This window comes from Phyllostomus hastatus, unplaced genomic scaffold (assembly GCF_019186645.2).
Source record: "Phyllostomus hastatus isolate PE091 unplaced genomic scaffold, TTU_PhHast_1.1 phas_contig_86, whole genome shotgun sequence".
Classification (NCBI taxonomy): Eukaryota; Metazoa; Chordata; class Mammalia; order Chiroptera; family Phyllostomidae; genus Phyllostomus; species Phyllostomus hastatus.
In genome coordinates this window covers 8,978,842-9,000,943 of record NW_025333977.1, presented here as the reverse complement: position 1 = coordinate 9,000,943, position 22,102 = coordinate 8,978,842, and the positions used below count along the sequence as shown (strand labels likewise).

Below are 22,102 nucleotides of genomic sequence, written 5' to 3'. Positions count from 1 at the left end.
TTACCATTAAAGTAGCCTGAAAATGCACACTGACTAGATTGATGAGTTTTGAGGACCCTTTTAAAAACAAAAACAAAAACAAAAATTTACACTTGAAAGTCATAGGATTTAATTTCAAGAAAAAGTTGGGGGGGATAATGCAAATAATGCAAATTTCCACACGATTTACTAAGAAGATGAATTAATTACAGTGTGAAAACTGTTTCAGGGTGCAACTCATAATTTTGCAAGAAAGTGCTGGGCAACGAGCACTGTTCCCTGGGTCACCTGAACGAGCGCCACCACCACTCTTCACACTGAAAGCGAGCACTTGGAGTCACATACTTAATAAACAAGGATGCAAACAAGCTCACCACGGGTTGTAACGGGGCACCAGGCATCATCGCATTGGCTAGTTGCATCTGCTGGGCCAGCATGGCCATGTTCTTCTGCTGAATCAAGTTATTGCGCCCATTGATCTCCAGCTGGGTTTTTAAGTGTGGGGGTGGATGAAGGTATTTGCAGTTCTCCCTGGAGCAACGACCCTGAAACACAAAGGCAGAAAATACCTTAAAGAGGAATAAAATAAGCAAATCTTAAAAAATAATAATAATGTAAACCTTACCACTTGAATCTGTCTTGGAATTTTTATACAACGTATTTATTTTCCATATCACTTTATAATACATGTAAAATAAGTCATGGATTCACCCCAATGCATTATAAAAATGCGGTATTAAATCCTTGGGAAAGTTTTAAAGCTTAAAAAAGTTCTTTTATTTTAACATTAGCACTATTACATTAAGATGCAAGCTGAAAAATCTACAGATTGCCAGCATAATACTAAAACATACAATACCAAATAAAGAATATTAGGATCCTTCCATAATATCTTCTGGTAAAGGTTAATGAACCCCGAAGAATCATGAAGTTTTACCATCTACTTTTACTCGTATTGCGTTCTAAAGGAACCTACTTAGAGGGCTCACAACACACAGTGCCTTCAGTAATGCGCCTTCACAAGTATCTCATAACAAGTAAAATTTAAATTACTACTAAGCCTTAAAAGATATTTACAGATGAAAAGAAAATTCCCACATGCTCCCACTGTATACAGAGATTAGCAAGTACAATGAAACATTGGTGAAAAAATGGGAGCCTTGAACCTTTCAAAGGTAAAAGTGGTCTCCATTGCCCACATACTACAGATCAACCAGAAATAAACACATTTAGCCACCAAAACATTTACAACGTAAAACAAGTTACTATAAAATAAGAAATGTGAATATACTTTCCTTTTGGGAGGGTTCTTTTTATCAAAAAGCACATATTAAAGCCTGTCATATGCAGTAATGCACAAGGGATTGTACCCATATTATTTCAATATGCTGTCAGGTCATATTGACGGTAACAGATCTCACCCATGACTACCTTGAAAACTTCTTTTACCAATAAGTCTAAGTACAACTGTTTGTGAGGGTAAAAGAAAAATTTAATTGAAGGCATCCACCACCTTCTTGCGCTTAAAATCTATTTCTCATAGTTTGACCTTTTACTGTAAATTGATGCAGAAAATCGAGCTTATGTTTGTGATAAAATCCGAGGATTCTAACTTCAGTGATCAATTTCTAGCTTGTTTTGATTACGGTTTTTAAAGAATAATTTTCTACATAGAGTGAATGTCTTCAGGATACTGCCTGGTACTTGAACAAGCCTTACGTAACCAAGCATCACTAATGACACCGCGCTTTAAACCAGGAGGGAGCAGAGGACAGTAGCTGAGAGCAAGGACCTCGCAGGCCTCAAGACGGGGCGTGGATCTAGCTCTCTCACTCATCAGCTGTGTGAATCGCATAAAATACTAACTGCTTTACGCCTCGGGCATTTTATCCATCTCAGAATTGCTCCATAACCTCCACCAGAGGTTTATTATAAAGACTGAAGACAGTAACGGGTAAGCCCCGCCCTTGCCACTCGCAGTGTGCCACCCTCTGAGTGAGGTAAGGATCCGGAGCTGCCATTACCACCCAGCACCCCCACCGCATTTTAAATTGTCCAGGTATGTCCAACCAAAGAATACCACTTGGGCATGCAGGTATTTTATTGTCACTGACCTATTCACAAATGAAGTAAAATGTATCTATAGCTTATCTATAGCTTATTCCATGCAAAACCACCATGCTTGATATTTGCTGAGATTGTGAACATGTCCTTAGCTTAAAAGTACCCAGACGCAAAGCACCTATTACACGAACAGCATTTAGAGTCACACAGAACGGCAGGCCGACGTAAATAAGCTCAGGGGTGATAGTCTGATTTCAAGGTCATTCAGTTGAAGCCTCCCAGAGAAAGCCTGCTTTTTCCATACGAGGAACAATCTGGCCCGAAGAGAAATGTTTGTTCTCAATATCTCCACATCGTATTTCTTACTGAGATCGGACTTAAGTGCAGATTAGCAGGGTTATGTTCGCCCCGAGGATTCGGTGACTGTCATTCACTCGGCTCAGTTTCCATAGTTGCACAAACAGCACAGAGGTAGCCCTAGTCGGGAACCAGGCCTTGCCAGAACTAACAGCAGCTTTCCTGGGGACTTCATTCGAGTGCCTCCCTTCACACAAACCACCTGGCCCTCCTTCCTATAGACACAGCCCAGACTGAAACAACGAAGGACAGAAATCACAGTTGTCCCCCACACATCCTCTGTCAATGCGTCTCAAAATTTTGAAGAGAAGCTCAGACCTTTGGTTTTCTTCTTGTGTTTGCTGCCTCTAGTCAGGAAACAGTGCCATTCTACTACATTTCTCACATGTTATCCTTCTATGCCCAGCTTGACCTGATTGCATCGGAGCCTCACTTTGAAAAAGCGATGCCTCTAAGAAACAACTGAGTGTACTTTTGAAAAAGTATACAGATTACAAAGCCTCTCCCACAGAGAGCTTATGGCAATAGATCTCGGGTTATTCTAATAGAGCATAAAACACTACACAACAAGCTCTGTAAAGCCACATGAATTTTTCATTGCCATGCGTGGAAAAAATAACAGAGTAGCCTCTGCAATTAATATTAGATAAACTTAGCTTCTTGGGAAATTCAAAACTTGTTTAATGGTAACTGTGCTGCTGAATAATTGTGGTTTGACAAATAAAAAGGTCAAGAATAACGTAGAATAAACATCCTTTTCTAGAGGGCTGCCCAAAGCCCCAGGGAAAACCACGGCAGCCTACCTTCCAGTGAGATCTAAGGTAAACATGACATTGGTGCCTCTCCAGGTTCATCTGTCCGAGTCTGCAGCACCCACTCCTCAACAATCATTTGCAGAATGAGTGAATGAGCACTTCTTACAAAACAATTAAAGATGAATTCTATTCTAACTCTATTCTGAAGACAACAAAGATAATAGAAGAAAAAACACTAAATCTAATACCAAACTTTGACTTTGAGTTGTACTAACCAAAGGGCACATTTATTCAGAGACCAGTAATAAAGCTTGTGGTGATAAAGGAAAACGGCTACAGGTTTGCAAGTTTCACCAGGGATAAAAGCAAAGTTGTGTTGAGATCAGCACCCTAAAAATCTATACAGCGATAATACATTCTAAAAATCTAAAACCAGAAATTCAAACAGTATCTAGCACTTACTTATGCATATTTTTGTACAGGAGCTTACTTACTCTAAATCATCCAGAGATTTCATCTCAAGATATATTAAATTGGGCTGTTAGGATTAATGCAAAAATATAAATATAAAGAAGCTCTTACTCAGTTTTGATTGCTATGAGTAGTTCCAACTAGTGCCATTTAATTGTACATTTTATCAAATGTAGCTTGGCTCAAATAGCAGCTTGGATACCTACCTGCTGCGTGACCCTGTGGAAGTTATTTAAATTCTGTGAGTGGCCAAACCTTTTCTGCAGAATACTAACAACATCACTGATCTCACTGGTGACGTATGAGGATTGAGCAAGATAGTGGGTCAAGCTCATATGTGGCTCCTGGTATAACAGGCTATCAATAAATATTATTTTTCTCACTTTCCTTAGGTTCTCAGGCAAATAATAAGCAGCAGCTGCTTAATTTAGCACCATTACTTATTCAAAGTGCTAAAAATTAATACCAGTAGCAAAACACAGAGAGACAACACATGTCCGTCATCAGCGATATAACACAAGAGCTACTGGCCCTTCGTCATCATTCTGTGCTTGCCACACACACTAAGGAAAAAGGCCGTTGTAACAGTGTTAGGTTTCTGTGGTTTGTCTTCGTTGAGTGCACTGAAGCCTTTTCAGTGAGCTGCGCACATGACCAGCAGGCCACTGAGAAGAGCCACAAACACCTAGGCTCCATTCAAGAAGGCTTTTTATAGGTTAACTCAACACAGATTTCAAAGACATCACTGTAATGCATGATCTGCATGCTTTAAGGGAATGGAGCAAGTTCAATAATATTGATCCAGACTGAGTCCATTTTTCTCTAATAAGTTTTCTGCATCTATAAATTAGAAATAACCTGGGTAAAAAAAGTCAACATTTTCCACTTGTAGTCTTAAAAGCTTATATATGGCCCCTAACGGTCATTTAAGAGATCAATTGAGCAAGTCCCCAATTTCTGAAGTTACAAACTACTCAACTGTGAATTTCAGAATTTTTTTCATTAGCCTTTGAAATTGGCACGAAGCTTGTGATTCTAACAAGGGAAGATATAGCTTGAGATGAACTGTTTGAGCTTAAAAATAAATGCCTTGTTGATTCTTAAACATTATAGTTTAATAAAGTACACTTGCTTGCATATAGTAGATACGTAAAAATAATGTGTACGTGATATATATAATGAGATAAAAATTGTAGAATAAACATAAAACTGAATGAAACTACAGATGGCAATTTAGAGATACAGAAAAAACCCTATTTCTTAGCTATTTTAATATTTAATTAAGAACAAGTTAACGATCAAAAATAAAACATCTTACTTAGAAGTTGGCCAAACTTAATAAACCAAAAGAAGTTAAAATGCTATTTTAAAACTGGAAAGACTAATTTTCCATTTTTAATTATACTTCCTCCATCTAAAATAAAAGGAATATTGTGATGTATGAGGTCAGAGTATAAGAAGACATCTTATTAAGTTGCCAACGGTAACTATGTGGTAGGATTATATTACAATAATTACTGAGTCATATTTGGGTAGATTCTGGAAATAAAAGCACAATGAAAAAATTGCAGGGGTACAAGCTTATACTCATATAGGACTTTTCCAACTTTCCCTGGAAATGCTGGTTTTCTGGTAGGACCGTTCAAACTGCAACCATTTATTTCAACAGGTAAACAAAAACTAGTATTTTCAGGAGGACAATTGGGATATGCAGGGGTTTTTGAAACACTGTCTGAAGATATGCATTACTCAGATACGGGCCGAAAGCTCTGGCAAAGGAATTTGGTAGGTTCCTGCTGAAAATTCTTACTTTTTTTTTCAATTAAGATGATGCAAATATCTCAGAAAACGCTTGTCAAAGTGGATGGTGGGGGCGGCAAAAACACTGGCAGTCAAGAAGTATTGTTTCATGCATTTCCCAAAATGTTTTTTATGATTCTGTCATGCTTTTAAATCAATTCCTGCATCAATTCCAATAAAAAGGTGAATAAATTTCTGTAAGTGGTATTTATTTTAAAATCGCAAGTACCTAGTGATAGGAAATTAATGACAGTTTTAAAGGTAATTAGCTCTAAGAAAAAATACACCTTGTGCATACACAAATATGCACACATACACACTTAGTGCTCTGTTTTCATTTAGGTGAAGTTTGATTAACTCTAGGAATTGCAGTTTAGTAGCTTTTGCAAATCTTGAAAATAAATTAATTGCTTCTAACAAACAGTATGTAGTACCTCTTGAATGTGTTATTTCCTTACAATCTCATTTCCATGAAAGGCTTGTGCCAGCTTACAAACCACATGCATCCCAAAACGAAGTTCAAGGTTTCTCATTGACCTTTTGAGCCAGTAAGTCTTGGTTACAAGGGCTATTTTGTGCATTGTAGGATGGTTAGCAGCACCCCGGCCTACAAGATGCATGTAGCACTCTTGCCCTCCGCTATGACAATTCGGACTGTCTCCAGATATTGTCAAATGTCCCTGGGGGCGAGGCAAACTCATCTCCAGGTAGGTGAAAGTCAGCCACTGCTTTATAACTAATGGAAGTTAATGGGGACTGGCTGCATTAGTCTGCTAGAGCTGCCATAACCAAATACCACAGAGTGGGTGCTTCAAATGTAAATTTCTCACAGTTTTGGAAGCTGGAAGTCCAAGATCAAGGCTCTGGCTGATTTGGTTTCTGGTAAGACTCTCCTCCTGCCTTACAGACAGCCAGCTTCTGGATATTTCCTCACACGGCCTTTCCATGTGCATGCCCAGCAAGAGAGGGCAAGCTCCCTGTTACCCCTTGGAAGGGCACTGATCCTATCAGATCAGGGGCCCACACTTCTGTCTTTAACCTTAATTACTTCCTTCCAGCCCTACCTCCACACATAGCCACACCGATGATAGGGCTTCAACAGAGGAAGTGTAGGAGGACGCAAATGTTCAATCCATAAAAAGGGCCCATATAAAAAAAAAAAAACGCTAACCCCAAATTATTTGTCAACAGCTGTCAATACTTACACACTCACATTTAAATACTAAGATATTTTACTCTGGGAATTTCCTCAAACATAAGATAACAGATTCACACTATAAAACTTGACTCGAAAGGAGTTAGTGGCTGGCAACTTGTTTGCTCTAATTTTGCCAAATAATAGCTACAGCCTGTAAAATCTTTCTAGGCATGAGCATGTGAATGTCAATGTTGGATCATCTTCCTTTTATTTAAAATAAAAACAAATAAAGACTGTAGTATATCAAAGAGTAAATAATTAAATTCCAAAATCATATCATTAGCTCCATCCACTTACTAACTAAAATACTAAAGATGTTGGCTTTTTTTTAAGGGCAAGCAACATTTTCCTGCCTTTACTTTGCTACAGAAAGTTTTTTCAGGATAAAAAAAGAGTCAGCAATATACACCCTCCTTTGAAAGAAAAGTTACTGAGAAATTTAAGTGGCCAGAGAACTCAAAAAAATATTTAAAGATTTCTATCATTTGGTAGAAATTGCTAAAGTAGTCAAACCAGATTTTTTTTTCCTTAGGAAGTCTCCATGGTGATTTCGCTGATTTGATGTTATTGCTTGTTCTGTTTTGTTTTACAAATAGTACACTATACAGTATCATAAAAATATGTAGTATATACACTGTTAATAAATCAATGCTATGTATTTACTATATCTAAATAGTATGGTACATTATATTGCACTGACACATTAACAGTAATTTCCCTATTCAATTTTCTCAAATATTAAGACCTTTTAACTCAGATACATGGGAATCTTTTCTCTTGAATCATTTTCTATTTTTAATATCATGGCACCCTTGTACTTGTTTTAGAGTTTTTTCATTTGGAAAGGCTAGAAAATCTGTAAGATCATCTTTAAATTGAACAGTCCTGCTGTTTTAATTTCATCACTGGATTTTCAGGTGACGTGCAGAACAAATGCTCAGCATCCCTACAGAACGTGAAGAAAAGAGCTACCTGCTTTTATCTCGTTGGGCAATTACTCTCCAGTCTTCTAACCTTAACGTGAAGAAATATAACAACATGGATCAATACTTAAAACTTAAATTTCTAGGTGCAATTGCTATGTCCTCAATCAACATAACATCAGATACCTGAACCTCAGTTCGACACAAGACCAGGGAGGATTTTCTCCTACCGGTAAGAAAAAAGTAGCAGAAATTTATGAATGTGTTTTCATTGAAACAGTCCTAATTTCTTTCAATTGCTATGACAGACACAAAATACATTTTCAAGTGAAATACAGTAAATGGCAAATTTAGGGTTTTTTTTTCCTTTCATGATCCCCGAAAAAGTTCATATTCACATATATACTGTGGAGTAACAATTACTGAGATGGCTGGTAGAAGGAAGGAAGGAAAATACAAACTCACATACACACAAACTATTAGGTTGAAATACATGATTTTTACTCTGGCCTTTAAGAATATAAAAGAAAAAAAGGAACAGATTGTTTCATGGGCATTAAACATTTTCTCATCGATGTCCAATTTGATCCCTAGCAAGTGATTTTAGGTTCGGCTTTTCTACCTGTTTAAAGAGTCCTCTCTAGTAATCAGTGGGTGTTCTAGGCACTGTTTTAAAGAACATTTCCTAAGTTTGATGAAGAAGATTCTTGAACATTAAAGCCAATAGTGACATTTACAATAACCCAAAATAAACTCAATGCTGACGCAATGTCGATGCACTCGAACTCAAACATCGGGATACTGTGACTTTTTTTTCCCAGAGAACTTAGAAGCTTTCATTGCACAACTCCCATTAATCATCTTGAAAATGGCAAAACTGAAACTCTACACATCTAGATAAGTATTATGTAATGCATGAGAGTCGGGTTAGCTGCTGCTGAGGAGGAGGAAAAAGAGAAAAAGGCAACAAATCACACACACATTCTGGTTACAGAAATACCACCCCTTTCTTCAGCAGCTTTTGTCTGTGACAGATTAGATACACACACAACTGTGACAGCAACAGTTATATCAGCATACAATTTTAGCTGATAGTCATCTGAAGAAATCTTAGCCTCCTCGGGGAGGGCCCACAGAATCATATATTTAGAGTTGCTTGTTACGAGATGCTGGAAGAAGAAAAGGTCTCACTTTTTCCTTCTGCCCATGGCCTGCTCCACTCCCACAGAATCCTACAAAAGGGCGTAGCTGTCTCCAATGTGCCATGAAGGGTTTAACTGGCACCTACTCCTCACCCCTCCCCCTCATTCCACAGTCTTCTGGGCTCCAAAGATGGGTCTGGCCAGCATCCCTGAGCCAAACCAGAGTCTCCATGACCTTGTGAAAGCCCAGTGACATTTGGTAGGTGCCAGCGTCATTAAACAGTCCAACATTTGTTGGCTGCTTTTTTATAGTGTCATAAAATTGGAAATGCCAGATCACTATGTTTCTTTTTTTTTCGTTTTTTCAATTGCTTCATTTTTTTTTTTTCGGTACAGCAACTGTCAGACTTCAAAACTGTTTGTAGCAGAAACACTTATGAAGTTTTATAGCATTCAAATTTGACACTTTTCAGTCTTGGCTAATAATGAAAAGCCCTAAGGTTTACATAATAAAATTTAGCGCTCTATTTGTGGCGCATACCTTTGAATTGAGAAATACAAAATGTTTTACAAATTGTACCCAATTCATCATCGCACCATTATTAGGTGGATTACAGCGTGACTGTCTCTATTATATTTCTAGAGCTTTCCTGAGAATAAAAAAAAAAGTAAACTTTGTAAGTTAAATGCACATAATTTTTTCCTTAAGAATTTCTTGCAAGATCTGTTTAATCAGGGCTTCACAGACCTACTCCAGCTCCTCGTGCGCTGACAAAGCAAGCGCTCTCCAGGGTTCAATGCCCCTTCAGCGTGTGTGGGGGGTCTTTGCCCATGGGCGGGCACATGACTGAGCCCAGGCAGTCTAACTACAGGGCTGACACCCTCCACTCCATGCCAGAGGCAGGCATCCCCACGGATGGTCCTTTAGTCAGCGGGCAACGTTCTCCTAATCACTGCTCACGCTAAAAGCAGAATCGATCCTAACCAATGGATGTTTCAACTACCTCTGAGTTGTGCAAATAAAAAGACGTTTCCCAGTATAAGCACCTAATTTTGGAGAAGACTGATCTATATAGTGTTTCCAAAATGTAATGGTAAAAAAAAATACATTCTCTTATAAATTTCATTTTCTCTGTCATTCTTTTATTTTTCCCTCAGCAGCACCAGTGTTACAGGATCAATGGATCTTGTCTACTGAAAAAATAATAATAATTTGAACTCCAAACAAGTTAAAATTCTGCTTCACATTATCCACTGGAACAAGAGCCTGAATGGGACAAGAGCTTTCTCGGACTATCTGTGGATCCCACCGGCCTGGCCTCTGGGATTCGAATATAGCACAAATATACACATACACACACATATATGGTGTTTTTATATAGAAAAATATATAAAATGAAAAATATAAAGTTAGTAATATGGAGAGAATGGTAGGTTTTAGGGGGCAAGCATTTTATTATGAAAGGAACAAGAAAAGCAAAGGGGTGAAACACTGGTGAAGTCAGCTGATGCATTCGCACCTGCTAATCAGGGGTGTCAAACTCGTTTTCACTGGGGGTCACATCAGCCTCTAGGTTGCCTTCAAAGGGCCAAATGTAACTTTAGGACTGTATAAATGTAACTACTCCTTAACTAGGGGCAAGGAGCTCAGCACTGCCCCCGGGTAGAAGCAAGGTGCTGGGTCGGTTAAACAAGGTGGAGGGCTGGATTGGACCCGCGGACCTTGTGTTTGCTATCTGTGTGCTAGATCCTGCAGATGCCTATAAATATAGGAAAAGACACCCTGTGTTTACAGACCTAAAAGGATAATACAGTATTAGTTATGATACATTTATAGTATTATGAAATGTTTCAAGTTCATTGAAACATTCGATATTTCCCATTGTAAATCTTCCATCAAAGTCTACTAGATGGGGCCATGGATATTATATATCTGATTAGTGCTTAAATAATTGTCTAAACTGTAACAGATGTCCAAAATGTGGCTATCAGTTCTAAACAGAAATCACTGCATTATACTGCTCTCCAGTCTTTTAGAAAGAACATTGCTTTTGCCAAAAATCAATTCTTTTCCCTAATTTTTCATTCGGACTCCTCCATAAACCTTTTGGAGCCCTAACTGAAAACAAATGTTGTCGCTTTCTGACCTCCCAGATCCTGCCTCCAGTCCAGCCATTAAGTGCTACTGCTTCACACAAACAACAAGGACAGAGCACGAAGGAAAGGTGAGGTGACAAAGGTCCTCACACCGCCGACCACTGTCTCCTTCAGACAGACCAACTTTGTACTTGAACACTCCTTCAGAGCTCAATGACACTGGCTCTATCCCTGTGGGGAAAGCGCTCACCTGCCCACCCCCACACCAGCCCCATGACAATTTGCTAAAATTGCGCACAGCCATCAGCTCTGCCTCAGACTTCAGGCTGCAGGGAGGAGAAAGACAATTGGCTCCTGAGTCCAGAGCACATCTATTGGATGCTGACTGCAGCAGCAGAGGCAGGAAGGGTGGGGGAAAAAATCTGCTGTCGAAAACCAGTATCACAATACAGGTTATCTGAGCCTGTCTCCTCCTCTGCACCCCACCCTCTCCCCCAGAGACTTCCAATGGCTTTCTAACACAGGTCCGAAAACATCAAAGGAGCGACACTCAACAAAAGTTACTTAAAAATCGTCACTGGGACTAAAAGAGGAAAGTGTCAGAATTTTTAGAAAGAATTTATGTGTTTCGAATAGCCTTGGATAGCTTTTTAGGGATAGGATCCATATTAACAATAAGCAAACACATAAATAAAAATAGATGCCTGTAAGCTGCAGAACTCTCACAAAACACATGCAAGATGAATTTCTAAGGCAGATAGGTATCGAAGCCATCACTTAAGCCTAGGCACTTGAAAAAGCTTAATCAGCGCAAAGTGCTCTGTTCTAAACAGCAGTCAGGAGCTGCAGAGGGTATTCTTAAGTGATTATTTAAAATATAAAGTATGGGTTGGGGGGCTGGAGGGTGGAGAGATTGAGCAAAAAAGAAAAAAAAAGGAGAAAACACACATGGACAAGGACAACGGTGTGGTGACGGGCTGGGGGTGGGGGGGGCAGTGGGAGGTAGACAAGGGTAGAGGGCGGGACAACTGGCGATGGAAGGAGCCCTGACTTGGGGCAGTGAACACACAATACAGGGCACAGATGATGTGTTGCAGAATTGTGAACCTGAAACTTGTGTAATTTTGTTAACCAGTGTCACCCCAGTAAATTCGATGAAAAGAAAAACAAAAGAAAAAAAAAGATATAAAGCATGGAGATGTTGGGCCTCACAGGAACGTCAGCCATGGCAACACTGTTTTTAAATAAGCCAGAACGGGGACGTAATGGGGATCGGCACAGAAGGCTGTCACACGATGTTTTTCTCCTGCTATCATATCAACAACATTTAGGCTGAAAGCCCAGATCCGCTGAACACCGGGCTCGGGTGCATTAAGCACTGTGCCTGTGAATTTTACACTCTACCTCTGGCTAGCAGGTGGCTGCTAGGAGCAATAGTTGATTTACCTTCCTTGGCACTCTGTCCTTGCCCCTGTCCTAATAGGGTCACCTGGCTTTACTGTGCATGGCGTACATGTCTTCGCCCCTGGAGAATGCCTCCAGGTTGGGGCTCGAGCCTCGGCCTTGTGCCTACAGCCTCAGCTGGGCCAACACGCTCATTACCTGTTTGCCAAGTGAATGAGTCCTGACTGCATTTCAGAGTATAAGATATTCTGTCCAGTAACGCACTTCTCAAACACACCTTCTGCACCTTCTCCAGGACCTCCTGCGTGCCTACACCCGCCGTACCCATTTCTCTGCCTTCAATTATATTTCTCTTTGCCACCAGTCTCCTCTCATGGGCTCCTATTCCCGGGAACTTCTTAGTACTGCTGTCTGACCACAACTCCGTACTCCACCACTGCTACCCAAATAGGAAATACAGTCACTTGTTGGCGGCGTCTGTGTCCTTAGCATGTAAGCTTCTCACACACTCAAGCCTCAGAAATCTACACACTGAGAAACGCTCAAGGACTCAACATGAAGAGGCATCACAGCCCCAGCTGAATGGTCACATGGACCAGAACTGGGGAGCGGTTCATCATGCCAACTCTGCTATTCATTAGCAGTGAGACTTTAGGTTAATTAATCAACCTCACTGAACTGCAACTTCCTCTTCTATGAAATGGAGGAGAAGCAAACCATCCTCGAGAATGATGCATTGAATGAAGGAATGAATACGAGGGCTTCGATCATGGGTTGGTACTCAGTAAATTGAAATCACTGGGCCCCTCTCACTCTCCCTGCACTTTCTTCCCACCCCTGGACCTGGCAACCCCTGCTTCCTGTCACCCAGGCTACCTCTGTAGACATGCTCTGAAGAGCCCTTTGCTCCTCCTCCTTCAAGCTCCCCTGGGGCATAGTCCTTCTGCTCACCAATGAGTTAGAATCTCTTTTGATGAAAGAGCCCACGCTAAGCCTTAGGTGGCCGAGAGTGGCACACGTCGAGTCTGGTGGAAAGAAGCCCTCTTCAGGAGCCTGGATTCACTGAGGCTGTCTCACTCACCAGCTCTGTGACCTCACACAGACGCCCTCTCCTACCCCAAGCAGTGCCCTCCTGTGTGAAGCTGTGTCCATTACAACCCCTGGGGGCTGGAGAAAGCTTTCCCGGTGCCCAAAGTCAGGATTAAGAAACTGGGCATCTGTATCTTAAAAGGGGTCCACAACAAAAGGGAATTATTTTCAAAAGTTACGTTTGATGTTACGAGAGGACCCTTTTCAAACGTCACTTTCTGTGGGCACTGTGTCTTTCACTTCCCCTCCCTTCCTCCTCGTTCCTTTCTTGCCAGGAAGAATAAACTCACAAGTGAATTCAGCACCTGTCAAATTGTATTACAGATAATTTCTACAAGTCTGTCTACCCCTCTAGATTAAGAACTTGCTAAAGAAAGGACTAAATTTAATTGAGCAACTTAAGCATTTTTAGTCAATGTTTGTTGAATGAATAAGCAATTTGGGATCCCAGAGGACACTCCCCAGTGTTCCAGCTCTCGCACCACTGCGATGACATTCGAGTGCCCGTGCCCTTGGTCCTTAATCATGCCGCACATTATAAATAAAAGAATTCCTACACTCAGCCTCCACCCCCAGAAATTCTGATTTAATTGATCTTGGCTGGGTCCCTGGCAAGCTCTCAGATGATTCTAATAACTGCTACTCTGAGGACCACTGGTGAGTCCATATATACCAACACACATTCTCATTCACACGTCAATCACCATCACAATCCCTTCTCCACAGTCACTTAAACTCAGCGTGTTTGCCAGAAACTTCAAGATAACTGCTAGTGTTATCCACCAACTGCCTGACTCCTCTGCATCTAAGCTGTCATTTTCTTTACAGCTCCTGTCCTGTGGTACATGGGCACCCAGGGGCAAGGGGCTGAACAAAAACATCCACTGCCTTTTGTTTCCTTAGGCACAATCTCCAGACCGGCAACCCCACTGGCAAAAAAAAAGAAAAAAAAAAAGCTTGTTTCTAAACACCTTGCTCATTAGAAGTCAAAGACCCCATGGGAAAAAAGAGGATCAAGGGATCTATGTCATCGACCTATCCATGCGAGCCCCTGAGTATTCTTTTTCTAGTTACTCAATATAGGTGATACACTAGAGAAAGAGGCTACCAATGACCTTTATTTTAGGTAAGTAATGACGGATCTTTTACAATTTAGCTTCATTTCCCTCCTTGTGGGTTAGGGGTCTTAGGTGGTTTCGATGTTCACTTGACAGTATTGCTTTTACAACTCAAGAATAAGTGGCCCGTGCTCAAGGTCATAGCTGCAGTAAGAAAAACTGGCATGTCATAGACTTTTAAGCAAGAATGTAAGAGTTCTCCACCAATTCAGTGGCATTTGCTTTAGAGGACTGTCCCGATGGGCAGAGTCCCTTCTCTCAAGGAGCCCTCCTTCTTCAGTGCCCTGGTCAGATGCAATCACAATGGCCCTGGTTAACTACCACAACAACAGCTATCATTTATCCTCAGGGCAATCCCAAGACCTGATTCTTCTGAGCCTCCTGTCACAAACGAGGAAGGGGAGGCTTCCAGAGGTTCCATTTCCCATGTAAGCCCCCACCAGTGTTAAGAGGCGAAGTTAGGAAGGACTCACGTCAGAGCCAGTGTGGCTCCCACCAGTGGGTAGGCAGGATAAAGGCGGCCTACACAGACTAGGGATGGAGGGCAACTTTAATTTGCTATTGTTCTTGGTTTTCAGATATAACACATGACTTCACTACAGTTCAGGGACAGAAAGTGAAAACTGATGATATGAGCTGCCCCCCATTGGAAATCATCAAAAATAACATTTGTGCTTCTTGCAATGATCTATGGACCTGCTCTAGAAGAGCTAGATCTATACTTGTGTCAGAAATGTAGTGCACATGCACACACATGCACACACACACACACACACACGGGAAAGGGAAAGCAGAACAGGACAAACAATTCACTGTCTTCTAATACAACCCAAAAAGCAAGTTGGGAGATAGGAAATGAAAGGATGAGTAAAATAAAATAAATGTAGAAGTGGTCTTGCCTTGAATATACTTTACACTAAATCTTATTTTCTAGAATAACTCATTTATACATTTATTCACCAGCCACTTGGTGAAACCACTCATGTGCTCACTGCTATGAGGCAGTGGAGATGCAAACTAAATCAGACACATAGTCTATGAAGGGAAATAAGGCACACACATAGCTAAAATATAAGGCTAGAAGGAAAAGGTGTCATAAGGAACATTTGGATAAAGACCTTATACTCTGAAGGAAAAAGAGAATGTTTCCAATTTAGAAAAATCAAATAAGAGCTTTGAGAAAGAGGTGGTATTTATAGACAAGGAGTTATAAAATATCTCCAGGTGGAGAACACAGCATAATTTGAGGCATCAATGACAAGCAATAAATCTGTAATAAGAGAATTGGGAAACAAGGTTGGAAAGTAGCCTGAGTCTAACGTAGTCTAATTTTAAAAACTGAGTTAAAGATTATCTACTTCCTTCTGCAGGCCAGGGAGAGCTGCCGAATGGGGCCAGGGATGACATTAGCAAAGGTGAATTCATCAGACAGGAGTGCAGAGGGTGGAGGGGACAGAGTATCTGGGGAAGGGAGCCCAGTTAAGGTAATCCTTGTAATAGTCCAGGCCAGGGTAACACAGACCTGACCATTCTCCAGATAATCACCACAGACCCAGCTTTCTCACAATCTGCTGCCCACTCCCGGGGCACACAGACACAAATAAATGCACGCATTCATTCTCTCTTTCTCTCCTCTCCCCTCGCCTGGCCCCCAGTCACACCACACTGATTCTCTGCACAAGACATAACTTGGTCCATGGAGGTTCACCTATGAAGATGCTCTGCCCTCTTTTTTTCTTTTCTTTTTTGGCCTGGCTCACTCTAGTCAGAGTTAAATGTCACCAACTTCAAGTCTTTGTTTAATGTTCTTCTAGCTGGTTTCAGAGCATTCACTCCATTTTATCACGATGGTTTATTCGATGTCTGTTTCCTTCACTAGACCAGGGTCAATGAAGGTAAGAACTATAACGTTTACTTTCCAGTTACATTCCCCAAACAATAACACCTACAATAGTGTTAGGCTCCGAAAAGGTGTTAACTCATTGAATAAATAAATAAAGGAGGCTTATAAAGCAGAATGTGCATCATATAATATACACATATACATATATAATATCCATTGACTATTTGTCTAACTTCCAACACACCACCACTAGAACAGTGCTTTTGCAAAACCTAGTAATGCTTGAAAATGCACATTAATTAACTGCCAAATTAAGCTTTCTTATTTTCCAATTTCTTGCAACTTAGTAGCAAATTGCTGGTTCAATCATCAGTCCACTATTTAATGTTTCATTGTTCCCTTCATACCAAGATAAAACCTGTTCTCCATACTATATTCACATGAGAAAGAAATAAATGGTAACTATAACCTAGATTACTTAGATTGAAAAATATTACTTAAAAATGTCAAAATGATAGATACCTTAGTACAAATTCTGATGCACTGATTACAGGATGTACCAGAAAAGGAACTAATTTTTTCCTGTGTAGTATTCCTTTTTAGAATAACCACTTTGTTTCCTGACTTCACAGAAACCAAAAACAATAAAACACAAAGTTCGTTTTGCCTCATTTTCTTCTACTAGTAGTTTATATTGATAATTTTAATGTATATTTTCTGATTGTGACATGTTCACCTATAATATTTGAAAATAACAATTTTATTACCCGCTCTAAGAAAATGCCACCATACCATAAAAATCAAACATCAAAGGCCCTTTTTAAATTAAAAGAAATTGTGCTACACTGGTGTAGAAAATGCATTGACATAAAAATGTCAGGATATCTGCTTACTTCTAAACCATTCTTTCAAGACAATTTCATTGGATCATAATTATGTGATTAAGTTCCAAATTATGCAAAATAGGATTAAGTCTCCATGAGCAAGTACTTTTAGCAACTTCTGAAGTTATTCTTTCTTTTGTTTTGTTTCATCGTTAGCACCAAAAATAAAAAAGTGGGGCAGGGCAGACCATGAAGCATAGCACAGGGTATGTCTGTGAAAACGGATAATCAGCACTAGGCCGTATGTCTTGTGACACTGAGGTAGACAAAGTGCAGAGAAAAACAGACTTGGAATGAAGCACTTCCATGATCCTTTTCAATTAATTTCACAATAACCATCTGAGTAAGATGGTACTGACTACATTATGCTGCTGCAGAAGTTAAGGCTCACAGAAGTTAAACGACTTGTGCAGGATCACAGAAGTAGCAAATACAGCTTAAGTCTCAAGCCCAGGTCGGAGGCCAAGTCTGAGGACCATGTCCTCTACAGCACAGCTGGCTTTCCAGGAATCCCAACAGCCAGGCGGTCCTGATACGTAAAATGGCAGTAAGGAAAACCACACCTCTGGGAATATTTAGGCTACCCAACAGACAGGGGCTATACCAACCTGACTGGGGTAAAGACTCCACTCAGGGAAGGTAAGTTCAGAGAGTTAAAGCAAACAAAGTGCAAGTGACGTAAATGCCGGGTCAAAGAATCTACAAGCAAAAATAATCCATTCACTGAATGTTTTTGCTGAGGCCTACTTGCATGTCAGGAAGACATTCTATAGTGCAGAGGGCCTAAGTCACAAGGCTATAGAAAGATGGCGCTGACTCAACAAACTCAAGAATAATGACTGTTCAGCTGGTTATAAGATACCTAATAGCCCAAGACCAAACAGTTGCCCTAAACCACGGGTGTCAAACTCATTTTCACCAGGGGCCACATCAGCCTCGTGATTGCCTTTAAAGGGCTGAATATAATTTTAGGACTGTATAAATGTAACTACTCCTTAACTAGGGGCAAGGAGCTCAGCGCTGCCATGGGGTAGAAACAAGGTGCTGGGCCGGATAAAACAGGTGGAGGGCCAGATTCGGCTTGTGGGCCTTGTGTTTGCCACCTGTGACCTAAACTGTTCAAAAGTGGGTTAACAAGCACATGAATGTCCTCTGTGAAATTTGTTGTATACCAAAATAGCAGACAAGGAATAGAGGAAAGACTGGCTCTCACAGAGTCCTCCGCATCACTCTGTGATGACAGCCCCGTTACCCCACCCCAATCCCACTTTGCTGACGAAGATTCAGTGGTCCTGTGAAATTAAATAATTTGTGCAAAGTCACAAACAATTAAAGGGATAGAGACTCATCTTCCTGATTCATATTTACTGTATATAAACAAATTGTTCAGGCTATATTTAGAATGAAAACAGTATCAAGCTGAAATTCAAACAGTGGTGTTTAAAATGCAGCAATTAAGAAAACAACCTCTACATGACTCTTTTCATTATATATATGCATTATTATGCATATTCATTATATTTTCATTATATATATGTATACATATGGTCAGACAGACTTTTTATAACTATAAGACTTCTCACATCAACACAGTACACATTTAGCTGCACTATGGATTTCACACGAATTGACTATGACATTTTGTAATTCATAAACAAAGTTGTGTGTTTTGCCCCTTGGGAAAAGCTCAGCTTCTCCCCAAAGTATTAGTGTTGATATATTGCAAGGATAATCGCAGGTCTCAGTGTTTCTCACTTTGGATGAAATTGTGAAGAAAAGCTATCTGATTATCTTGGGTTTGAAAGCTGTAGGTTCATCTTAAAAAAAAAACATGCAGGATAAAGTGAATGTTAGTGATAAAAATAGATTCATAATAAATTGGTTACAGTAACTGTTAGAAAGTCTCTATAAATTAGACATTTTTCAGTAAGATTCTCAGAAAAAATGACTCAAAATGTTTATATAATACCTGCTGCTACTAAAAGTGATAATACCTTCGAGGACCCTGAGAAAGACACGACTCTTAAGAAAACACATCCTACAAAGAACTGGTGAACTCTATATAATATTCAAATTCACTGCACCAACTATTGTTCGTATGTATGAATAAGAAACATATAGCTATGACTTTGCCAACATACTTATTTACATTGATTTATTACTAAATATATATTGGATGTCTACTAGCTTATCATTATGTTGGGCGACACAGGACAGAAGAAGAAACACAGAGTGCAATTCCGGTTGGCAACGGGAGTCAGATGCAGGAGGTGTCCATGGAAGTGGATTTCATGAAATACATCCTCCATAAGAGTTAGGAGTAAAGGTGGTCTGAAATGATCTGAGGATACCCTCTCAGGCCTCAGAGGATTTTGACTGCACCCCATTCATTCTCTTGAGAAGGCAAGTGAGTGTGTTTCCAGAGACGTTCAGCTCTCTGCTGCCAATGTGGGGTGGTTCAAATCTCTGGAAGTGAAGAGGTTAGAAGGATCATGCCCATTTAAACCAGTTTTGGTCTCAACAAATCCTCCAGGATAGATTCTAGTGTCAAGAAAATGTGTGGTTTTAATCTTCATTACAGACTTAAAAGCCATCCAGTGGTCATCAGCCCCTTCTCTATAAACTCTATAGGGAATACAACGCCGCTGCTTTCTAGGATCTCAGGGCAAAACAGGCACACATGCAGAAGAGAACTGAGGAGAAATGACAGGAGACAGGGAGACAGGCCACTAAGGGTCAGGTGGGAATGACAGAGATGCTCTCGTGTCTAGGAGTTCTGCTGCCTTCCAATGGCATCTAGGTAAGAGATTCAAGGAGGTACCTTGAAGACAGAAGATCACACCACTCTAGAAACACAGAAGCTAAGGCAACAAAGTGTACATGGCACTAAAATGCTAAAAAATTCAACAGATCATCTGCATGTTAAAAACAGAGAAAGAGGCTTTCAGATTTTCTACTTGGATGAATTCTCAGGAATATTTTTGCATCTTATATGAAGTTTCCCTTACATTAATGCTAAAGTGGGAGTAGCTACCTTTCAGAAGAACGTGCTGGCATTGGCAGAGTGCTGAGAGCTTCTGAAAGGCTGCTTTGTAATATATGTGCCTTCTTCCTGTGTCCTTCCCACCCTGAGATTACGGCTCACCCAATTAAAGCTGTTACATAATGTTGCCAAAAATAGAAAACAGTTAGTGAAGAAGAAATGTTAAAGGAGACATATATTATTCAAAAATAAAAATTAACACTTTGAAGGTTGTGTACATCTCGCTGCTTAGAAAAGCAGAAATTCATGTTTCTTTTTTTCAATAATGCAAGTTCTAGTAACACTCCTGGGATCAGGATATATTGAGATCAAATGTTTATACCAACAGCTACATTACATTATGTAACAATAGCAGGTGTTCATAATGCTACAGCTAGATCATTAGAAAGAAAAGTCTTAAAAATTATAGCAAGCCCATTTAAGAAATCGAGAATATGTTTTAAAAATATTTTAGCAAACGCACCTAAAAATTTAAAATCCAGTATTCAAATGATTGTCAGTCAGCTCCCTAGAATCCTCACCTTTCAGGATTACTGGAAATCCAGATAAATAAGATTTTATTGCATCTACAAATAGCTTTATAAAGTACATCTTTTAAATTACATATCTATGAGTTTTTTTAAATTAAATAATATACAAGTATTAAATGTTTACAATCATCTGCCATACAAAAGGCTAGACTTAGGAGTTTTGATACACTAATGTTAAGGAATTTTATCAAACTCTCTGAATATTAAAATTACAATAATTAATAAAACTTAATATATGCCTGAAATTATAAATACTTGCTTGACAAAATAACCAACTGAGGAAAAAATATAGCTTCAAAAATTATAAAGGTTAGTACAGGATTTCTACTAACTCTTTGAAAAAAATTTCTGTAGAACATGAAAAAAATATTTATTTTTAATATACTAAATCCTAAGCTCAATTAGCAAATACAATAACCAGGCTAATTTTTAAAGCCTCAAAAGACAAAATTCTCATGACAAGCAGAAATTCTGGGACAGTCGTTTATGCAAAGAAGCAGAAGTAGGGTAAGTATGTTGATTTTCAAAAGCATTCCAATCATTTTTGGAGTTGTGAAATAGCACAGGAAATGTTAGTATGTACAAAAGCCTCAATTTCTTGAGTTCTGCACCCTTAACACCACTGAAATGGGTCTCGTGTCAAAGTCAGTTCTCCATTTTTGTCTCAAAATGATGTTCTGAAATTTTTCATAGAAGTAATATAGTAATAAGAAGTGAACTACATATTAATATAGCTACACTATTACATAATGAAGGACTACATTTTAAAAAAAAAGCTCATCTCTGAGGACCTCTGAATGATATTTCTGTTTATATTGCATTATGTAAAGAAAAAAAGCAGTCCTTATACAACAACCCACTATTTATAAAATCATAACTGCCTCTCCACAATGTAAACATGTCCCCCCCCAAATGACAGGACTTAACGATGCTCCCCATATTTGTAACCCATGCCAGGTAAAACAAATGCTTAAAAGCAGTTTGCAATTCATTCAGATGATAGGAGCTCAGAGAGTGCCAATACTTTATTACCGATTCCCTGCAAACTCAGCCTTTCCCACCAAAATAGAATTGGAAAACACTCATCAGAATTTTAAAAATGTGCTTCCCTGCAAGTTTGGGGTGGGCAGGGGAGAAACAAACAGATTCAGCCCGTCTGAGGTGATGGTGTGCTACTTCTCCCTGCTTCCAATTAGGATGTCAGCCTGTGGCTGATCAAATCTGATTTCTCATCTCTTGCACACACTCTGGTTTTCATCTTGACTTATGCCAAGGTGTTTCGTATAGAAAATATCACTGCAACATGTCTGGCAAATGTTTAGCTAAATGATACACAAATAAAACCATGTTAGGCAGGAGCTGAATGCCCAGAAAATTAGGAAGCATGCGCAATGTCAGCCCCCAA

The 22,102-nt window shown here is 39.6% G+C and overlaps 1 protein-coding gene across 12 annotated transcripts in view; it reads right to left on the bottom strand.

Annotated features, from left to right (window-relative positions):
* Positions 1-22,102, bottom strand: part of MBNL1 (muscleblind like splicing regulator 1) — a 190,213-nt gene that overhangs the window by 39,358 nt on the left and 128,753 nt on the right. For all 12 annotated transcript variants that reach the window (XM_045851110.1, XM_045851101.1, XM_045851108.1 and 9 more), the window contains one exon: positions 354-524. In XM_045851110.1, coding sequence (XP_045707066.1) covers positions 354-422 — 69 coding nt within the window. In that variant the 5' untranslated portion in view covers positions 423-524. The remainder of the gene's footprint in view (positions 1-353; positions 525-22,102) is intronic.